General features: G+C 36.9%; 1 protein-coding gene across 1 annotated transcript; it reads right to left on the reverse strand.

Moving 5' to 3' along the window:
• Positions 1-2,319: 2,319 nt before the first annotated feature.
• On the reverse strand, positions 2,320-7,544 carry GKN1 (gastrokine 1). Its single transcript, XM_037049007.1, has 6 exons — positions 7,442-7,544; positions 5,632-5,685; positions 5,406-5,543; positions 4,140-4,250; positions 3,441-3,588; positions 2,320-2,568 (listed from the first exon to the last, which is right to left on the reverse strand). The coding sequence occupies exons 1-6, from the start codon at positions 7,451-7,453 to the stop codon at positions 2,474-2,476; spliced, it is 558 nt and encodes a 185-aa protein (XP_036904902.1). The 5' UTR covers positions 7,454-7,544; the 3' UTR covers positions 2,320-2,473.
• Positions 7,545-9,710: the final 2,166 nt, after the last annotated feature.

Here is a 9,710-nt window from a genome sequence, read left to right on the forward strand (position 1 = left end):
ATATTCTTATGAAGTGACTTAGAGGGAACTCCTTTTTTCTCCCCTATACACTTAATAGCTTTATGAGATTAGAATAATCTAGATATTCAGTATTTTTTTAATCTCAGTGTAAAAACTGTCTTGGTGTACAATTTTCTTGCATGAAATTTTTAAACTTCTGAACTAATTATTTTACTGGTTATAGAATTATTAAGTCTTTATATTTCTTCTGGAGTATGATCTAGTAAGTTAGTTCTTTAGGAATTCAATTTACCTAAGCTTTCAAATTTATTGACATAAAGCTGTTTATAATACCATTTTATTGACACTTTAATATATCATCTATATTTTACTACTCTTTTTTTTATTTCTAGGATTGCTTTTGATTTATCTCTTTTTATTTATGGTCAATTTTACCTAAAGTTTGTCAATTTTCTGCTTTTCCAAAGAACCAATTTTTGAACTTGTTGAACATTGCTATTGTATATTTGTTTTCTATAATATTAACTTCTGATACGGTACATGTTATTTCTTTCTTCCTCTTTATTTTGAATATTTTATGCTTTTTTCCTTACTTTTGGAATTCAATGCTTGAGTCAATTTGTACACTTTCTCCTTTTATAAAATGGACATTTAAGACTATAAATTGCTATAGCTGCTACTCACAAATTTTGATATAAAGTGCTTTCATTAATGCTGTGTTGAAAAATATTCTACTTTTCATCATGAATTTTTCTTTGATTCATGTTATTTAAAATATGATGCCCAACTTCAAAATGAATGGAAGTATTTTGATTTATTTGGAGGAAAATATTTATTCTGTCTTTAATTGAAATCAGAAAAATGTATTCTGTATGATACCAATCATTTGAAATTTTTTGAGATCTGATTTATCCCTCAGCATGTGATGATATTCTTAAATATCCCATATATGCTTAAGAAGAATATGTATTCTCCATTGTTCTCTCTCTATAGATCCATTAAAATAATATTAATTGTGTTTAAAAAATTTTTATATTCTGAACTGTTTTGTCTACAACTTGTTGAAAGAAGAATGTTAAAAATCCTTAGTCTAATGAGATTGTTAAATTCTCTTGAAATTCTTACAATTTTTTCTTCACATACTTTGATAGGTACATATAATGTAGAATTTTTGTATCTCTCGGAGAATTTAATTTCTTATTCTGAAATTCTGATTAGATATTTCTTATATGAAACATGGGATTCACATGTTTCCAAAACCAGCCACATTACAGTGTATCCAGTTTGAGGGTCACGGTTCTAGTTCTTTCTTACAGCTTATCTTAGATCTAAGATTTTGATCTTTGAGGGGTTTTGACAGGTTTCCACACCTCATGGCTTCAGGATATTTTGGAAGTTCTACTACACTGGTAGTACATTTCATGTGAAGAGCAATGAAATTGCCCCGGGCTAAAGAAAATTATTATAATTTCCTCCAAGTTAAGATGGTAAGTATTAACATTTCAAATGGTGGAAATCAGTGTCTTTGTTTGATAGGGATATATAGGAATATCCCATCTGAAGACATGGGAATGGATTAGATATCCTTCATGGCATCCAGGAAAGAAAATGTATGGGAGCAATTTTTTTAAATTACCTGTTGTTTCTTATTGTCATATATAACATTTGGAGTCTGTACTTTCTCTGAAATCTTTCTCTTTCACTGAAGAGATGATTGCTGCATGTGGACTGTTTGACTCCACTTTCCTGGCCACAAAAGTGTGAAGGTCATGAATTCTTGAACCAAACAGGGTCAAAGAAAATTGGAATTGAGACTCAAAAGTATTAGACATTCTTTCTAGTACTGGAAAGATATGTCAACATGGAAGATGAGGCTAACATTTTTGTTCAGCCATCTTCTGCCATGAGTACAAGAGAGGGAAAGAAGGGGAAAGCAGAATTTAGAAGGGAGTGGAGCAGAGCTAACATATGGCTTCAGGGAGAGAGGAGACTTGGGTCTTGGTGTCAATACAGTTCCTGGCTCCCATCTCTTTGGTACCAGCTGCTTTTCTTACTCTCAGATTATTTTAGAAGCTTCAATATCCTTTCCATAAACCCCCTTTTCTGGCTTAAGCTACTGGGAGTGAAGTTCTACCCTTGCTGATCTGAAACACCACTGTGCACATCAACTATAGACCAATCTCCAGAGCAGTCGGATGGTGTTGGAACCATTCCCAGAGCTGTGGTTAGTAGTATCTGAAGCATCTAAAGGAGTCTTTTATAAGGGTCAGTTCCTGAATACTGGGTCTAATGTACCTCGGCAACTTGCTGCCACCACATTGCACTTTTGATCGAATGGAAATTACAAGAAATTTTAGGTTAAATTAAATTCAGTGCCAAATAGCTTTATTGAAATGTAAAGAAACAAGACATAACTAAAAGAAAATATTTCAGAATGAGATGATAGAAAACATTAGAACCCACATTTTTCTTCATAGAATATTTTATGACTAAATTCATAGCAACATCTTTTTCAGTTTTCCTCTGTACTTCCACATAAGGAAATGTTCACAATCCAGAGTACATTAACATCGAAGCACTTGCCTGAGTAAAAAAATAGGTTTGCCCCTGATAAAAAGAAAGAGAAAAACCAATATCAATGTCTTTTCAAGGACATTTGGGGGAATATGGGGTTGTGGGTAGGGGGTGGGGAGAAGGGGATGTCACACAGTTTCTAAACTAGCTCTGCAACAATTTCAAGATCTAGCTAGCTAGCTATCAAAATTTAATCAGTTGATTCAAAGATCTGGAAAGTTGCTGTTAGGTTTCGTTCCTAGGTGGATACTTTGATTTTGTGAGTTATTCTTTGGATGTCCAGAAACTAAGTGATTATTTGAGCAATAAAAAATCAAAAGATTTTAGCCCTGGCTGGTGTAGCTCAGTGGATTGAGCACGGGCCTGTGAACCACACAATTGTGGTTTGATTACCAGTCAGGGCACATGCCTGGGTTGCAGACCAGTTCCCAGCAGGGAACTCACGACAGGCAACCATACTATGATATTTCACTCCTTCTCTCCTTCCCTTCCTCTCTAAAGATAAATAAATAAAATCTTTAAAAAATCAATAGATTTTATTGGTATTGTCCTTTCATTTAGTCACTAATGTATTTCTTTGAATATACCTTAAATATTCTCTAGTTTTGCCTTGAAAAGTGTATTTCAGAAGGCTTAAGAGCACAGAATCTAGAGCCAAAATGGTTAGGATTGACCCAGGCAAGAGTTTTGTGTCCTCTATCTGTAACTCAATTTCCTCTTCCAGGAGCAAATGAATTAACAGACTTAAATCATGTAGAACAGTGCATGGCAGGGTTCAAGTGCTATGTAAGTATTGGCCATGATTATCATCTCTGAGTAGTTGGTGTTCTCTGTGGACACATCTGAGAGGAATCCAATGATTCCACTGGTACTCATTTGAAGTGCACAGTGGGAAGGCTACTGACCTTGAATTTCTTCTGCCATGTATGTTGGAACCCCTTCGCACATGCCAACAATGGATTTTCCAAACTGTTCCAGGTTGTTGACTTTGTTGGGGTTGATGGAGTACGTCAGGCCTTTGGGAGGTGGCCCCCTTGGTCCCTCACCCTGAAGCTGAGTATGGAGAAGACAGGGAAAAAGAAAGAGGGTGAATGAATGCTAAGTCCAGTGGTTTGTTGAATTGAGGGTCGTATGCAAAATACACAGGCTTGGTATTGCTTGGTTATAATTTTTCCGCATTAAAATGAGTAAAAACCAATTGCAACCATGTATAACTCAGAATTTCTAGGTGTCCCAAGGGATTTAGCTGGTTTAAAACCTCAGCTTCTAATAAAAGCACAAATCTGAGGCTAAATTTATTCTGAAGTTTGGGCTTTGTTTGGTCCTCTTATATTTCTCAGGTTGAGGTGTATGATAACCAGTTTCTGAGAATGCAGTTAACTTACTTTGTCTGCCTGCTCAATGAAAGGTAGCCATTTATCAGTGAGGGGCAGGTGTAAGCCACAGCATCTGTGAATGGTGCCAGCCACTTCTCAGACACTACCCACTCCACTTCTTCTTTCGTGTTGCATACTACTGTGGTCAGGAGGGAATGATTGTGATCTCATCATTTACTGAAAGTCATAAGATCTGCTCTGAACAAAAATAAAAAGACTTATTTTTACCTTCTTTTCCTTGACCATGGCATCAAGGGCTTGAAGAGAGGGCAAGGCATCCTTGTTCATTCTGTGCACAATGCACTTCTTCTTGTGAAAGACTCTGGTTGCAGCAAAGCCCTGTTAGGAAGGTGGTAGATAGTGAGGAGCAGGTTCTTCAAGGAGCTTTTCTCACCAGAAATCAGTTTCACCAGCAGAGGGAATGGAACTCTGAGATCGTGGTGGGTTGAGAGTGGAGGATCTGGCCCTGTTTTGCAATTATATTAATCACTAATATTTCTAGGGATAAACAACAAACTCTTTCAGGGCAAAAACTGAGTGTCTAAAACTCGATGCTTTATCTTCATGTTCTAGCATGGTATGAGTCATTTACATATGTCTGTTTTACTGAAATAAACTAAATACTATGACATTTTAATCTCCTTTGATCTTTACATTTCAGGGAGGCAGATGAGATAGGAATTCACTTTCTAATTGATCAGATGATAAAACTAAAACAATAAAGAGTTGGCTTTTTAAAGTATGTAGTTTGTTAACTGCAAAGCTAACACTTGGGTCTTCTAACCAGAGCCAAGTGTTTCTTGCTTCCCTTACCAATCACATTTGCATTTCCTTTGGTCCCTTTGAATTATAGGTGAAATGTCAATTTCCTTCCTTTTAAAGGGAAATTGAAGATAGGATGAGAAAGGCTATGTTTGGGCAGCAGTATTAGTGTTGTGATAGTCTTTCAACATTACTGAAAGTATCTTGCAGGCAAAGCAAAAGGATGTTCATACTGGTCATATAGCACCAGAAATCCCTTGAACCTAGTGGGTCCTCATTACTATTCATTGGTTTGAATTTTAACTGATTGTGGAAAAGCTTACTAATAGCCACTATATCTGGGGGGTGAAACTGGGTGAATAAAATGAGCACTTTTACTTGTAACTATGCTTATGTACAGTTAGAGTTTATTTTTTATTTTTTAATGATTTTATTTATTTATTTATTTATTAGGGAGAGGGGAAGGGAAGGAGAAAGAGAGGGAGGGAAACACCAATGTGTGGTTGCCTCTTGTGCACCCTCTACTGGTGACCTGGCCTGCAACCCAGGCGTGTGCCCTAGACTGGGAATCAAACCGGCCACTCTTTTGTTCATAGGCTGACACTCAATCCACTGAGCCACTCCAGCCAGGGCTAAAGTTTATTTTTAATGTTTATGATTAATAGGCATTTTTTTAGTTAAAAAAGAAGTCCTATATTTGTAAATAATGGAAATCGCATGTTAGCTACCTACAGTTTTGTAATCCCAGAGCATATGCCAGGAGTCCCATCCATTGTTGTTGTCAACATTGGCCACGTTATGCTCATTGTTGACACTCACTGACTGCTGCCCACTTCCACCACTGTTGTTGTTGTCACTGATGTTGATATTCTGAAATGCATAAGAATTTGATAAAAGTTTAATACCACATTTGTTTGCAAATACATTTTGGTAACACACTTTAAAATGTGAAACTTACATAGTCAGCAAAGGCAGGAGCCAGGAGGACACCAAGAAGTCCAGCAAAGACAATCTGAAATCACAAATATTTTAACATTGGTTGCCAGTCACATGGCAAAACAATGTCCTCTTCTTTCTTTCTCTATCCAGGCTTGTGGAAAATCTTTACTAATTTTACCATTCTGCCCAGTGGTCTCTCTGTTTTTTGACCTTGTATAGTTTTAATCATAGAAATTTTAATGATAATGGAGAATTGTAGATTAACAGTAATTATGTTATTATGATATATAGTTTTAGAATGTTTAATGTAGGCCTTGTGAAAAATATAATAAAGTGTTAATATATTGAAAATAAATTTGAAAGTGAATAGCATACATGATATGAAAATGGTTATAAGTTCTGAGAATCACATCTAAAAATGATTTAAGTTAATTTTCCTATTTGATATGAATGCTTTACTCTTTTCATAGACTTCCTAACAGCAGAAGAGGTCTTTTTAATTTTTATTTTTTAGAAGCAATAGATTAGGAAACAGGTCAAATACTGGTACTGAGAAGCAAAGGACTGGGTGCCCGGCTGTCTGGATAGTGTGGATAGCAGAAGGGAAGTCATTAACTGTCTCAGGGTATCTGGTTCAGTCATTTGTCACTGGGTGCACGATGTTACTCATCAGAACACAGCATTATGCAGGGTGTCTGGCGTTGAGTGCTTGCTCTCCTTTCCCTCACCTGGGACAAAATGGTTTGAGAAATGCACTGGTAATTCAAGATAGTTTTATTTATTTGCTTAATGTTTCTCCTGATAGCCTAAGAAGGAAGTAAAAATTAGTCTCAAAAAAAAAAAGTCAAGAGGTGAAGGAAATTTTAGAGATGACTCGTATAATGGTGTCCTTTCACAAATGAGGAAATTGAGCTTCAAAAGTCACTTAAGTGACTTGACCAAGTTCGTATTGGCTGAGGCGTAACTCTTGTTCATGGTAGAACTAGGGAAGATCTGGATCTGACCTTTATTCTTAACTTTGTTGTTTTTGGAACTTGTTTCTAGATAATAATTTTATACTCAATTACGAAGCAGAGTCTGCAGTAATAAATTTTAGTATTTAGTAATAAACTTAGTGTTTAGTATTTAGTAGTAATAAAATTTAGCATTTTTAAAATTTAGTATTTAGTATTTTATGTTCAAAGATAAAAATACTCATCTGATCATAGCCCTATACATGATGTTATAAGAGACACAAGATACCAGTTACTTTGGCAGAATTTTGTAGTCTGCCTGCTACTCCCTTAGCCTTTTATCTGGAACCACAGGTGAGATGCTGCACTAGCTTTATGCTTCAGGTGTTTTCATGAATAAATCACTATGGATAGGGTCCAAGGCAAACTGTTCTTACTTGGAGATGCGTTTGACAGCAGAGAATGTGACTGTAAGTCTCTCACTAATTTGTTTTAATCATAGGCTTTTTATCTTGCCTGAACATACTCAGAAGTTTTGGTAAAAAGAGGAATTTATGATGTGGGGGGAAATCAGACATTTTCTAGGGATTAGGGACTGTGCTCTCTGCGCAGACTTAAATCAGAAGATCTGGAAATTAATTTTATTAAAGATAGTGTGGTATAAGGTGCTCAGACAGCTCTCTGATCCCAGTATAACTTTCCTTTTCTATAGAGATGTTTATAAAGGTCACAATTCCATGAAAATAAAAGAGGCTTTTTTTAAACCAAAAATTTTTCATTATGGTGATATTTTCATAAGAAGCAGATGCCCTTAGCTCAGCGTGTTGACAGTCTCCTGTTATAATGTAGTAAATTCAAAAGGAAATTTCTACTCACTGTGAACCTCATCTTGGCTTCACCAAAGCAAAGGAGTGGAGAAGGCAGGTAGGCGTGCACTCAGACAAGAAGGCTTCTCGTATTTGTACTCTACTGGCTTTACTCAAACCAGGTGTGACCAGGTGGAGTCAAAGACTTATCTTCCTTCATTTCCTACATCTATGTCACGGTCTATTATGCCAAGAAGCCTTGGACTATCTGCCTGGTTAGTTGGGCACTTTGACGTGGAATTAACCTGACTCATCCTTTGTTGAAGTTGAAGATATCACAATAAACTCAATATGATTTATGATAACTTTTGGTCCAACTGAAGTGTGGGTGTGGATATGTTATATATTGATATTACTCAGGTTCAGAGAAGAAATAATCCCCCAAATCAAACAAGATCACAGATGAGAAACTGGCCACATTGGGCCTTCCAGATGGCAGCTCCTCCAAGAATGTGCGAATGACCTCACATTCTTACCTTTACCTGAGGTCATTGTAATTGTTTTGCTTAGGCTAACCATGTTCTATTAGCTACCTCCACCAGCCTATGCCCTTTTCTGCAGACCTGAGCTTTCTCCATGATAGTACCGTACATCTGGTTAGACACCCTAGGGGCTGTTTTCAGTCTATTCTTCTGGCCACCACATCCAGTTAGTTACTCAGCCTTGTCATTTCATCTCAAGAATACCCCTTGCTTTTTTTTTTTTTTTTTTTTTGCGGTACTTCAGAGGTGCTAGGCTGCTTTAGCATGAAGTTGAACATCAGTTTCCCAGCCACTGGCTGCCTGAAGCTCATTGGAATAGACAGTGAATACAAACTTTGTACCTTTTATGAGAAGCATAAGGACAAGAAGTTGCTGCTGATGATCTGGGTGAAGAATGGAAGGGTTATGTGATTTGGATCAGTGATGGGAAAAACAAACAAGGTTTTCCCAGGAAAGCAGTGTGGCATGACCCATAGCTGTGTCTGCCTGCTGTTAGGAAGAGGCATTACTGTTAGAGACTGGGGAGGAGTGGTGAGAAAAAGCACAAATCTGTTTGAGGTTGCATTGTGGATGCCAAGCTCAGTGTTTTCAAATTGATCATTGTAAAAAAAAAAGGGAAGAAAGATATTCCTGGTCTCACTGGTACTACTGTGCCTCATCCCCTGGGGCCCAAAAGAGCTAGCAGCATCCGAAAACTTTTCAGCCTCTCTAAAGAAGATGGTGTCCACTGGCATGTGAGAAAGCCCCTAAACCAAGAAGGTGAGAAACTTATGACCAAACACCGAAGATTCAGTGTCTTGTTACTCCCCATGTTCTGCAACACAAATGTCAGTGTATTTTCTGAAGAAACAGCATACTAAAAAACAAATAAGAAAATAGCCACAGAATATCTTAAACTCCTGGCCAAGAGAACAAAGGAGGCCAAAGAAACAGTCAGGAACTGATTGCCAAGAGACAAAATCTGTTCTTTCTGAGAGCTTTTACCTGTAAGTCTGAGTCCAGTCAGAAATGAGATTTTTCTGAGAGTAACAAATAAATAAGATCAGACATAGAAAGACAGAAAGAAAGAGAAAGAAATGCCTTTCAAGTCTATCTTTGCCCATAGCTCCTCTCTCCTAGACTTTTACAACAGTTAGGTAATTAATCACTCTGATCACCATCTTTTATGTTTTAATGCACAACTCTACCATGCTTAGCATCTTTCATTGGCAGCCCATGAGATACATTTCAAACTCATTGGAATGTCATTAGAGTTTTTTATAATAAAGTTCCCAAAGCCTCCCAAGCTGTATCTGTCACCCTCTGCCATGTACCTACATTCAAACTGTCAGAGTTCCTATCATTTGGGGAATACTCGGGATGTTCATGGCCCTGTGCCTTTGCACATGCTGTTCTCTCACCTGGGTGCACCAAGGCCTTGCCTTTCTTCAATTGGTAAACTGCCATTCATTTTTCAAGGTCCAGCTCAATACCACTGCTTCCTATTAGTCTTCTCCATATTCTAGGGGAAACTTTTTCCCCCTGGAGCTATGCAAGAAATCTATGTCCCTTTATTTACTTCTAGATAATTTATTTTTCAGAAATGTTATTTCTTAAAATTATAACATAACATAATAAAAAATGTTTTCATCAGAAGCAGAGAGTAGCAACTGTCACTGGCGAACACATAAATGCTCAGGGGGTGAGCTTAAGGTTTTTTTCGCCCCTGTTCTTTCCTACAAATTTAAACTAGTAAAGCAAATTACTGAAGAGGGATACTTTACTTCATTAACCACTATAAATTTCCCCTTTGGAAAC

Source organism: Sturnira hondurensis, unplaced genomic scaffold (assembly GCF_014824575.4).
Source record: "Sturnira hondurensis isolate 20B ecotype Veracruz unplaced genomic scaffold, ASM1482457v3 Scaffold0006413, whole genome shotgun sequence".
NCBI lineage: Eukaryota > Metazoa > Chordata > Mammalia > Chiroptera > Phyllostomidae > Sturnira > Sturnira hondurensis.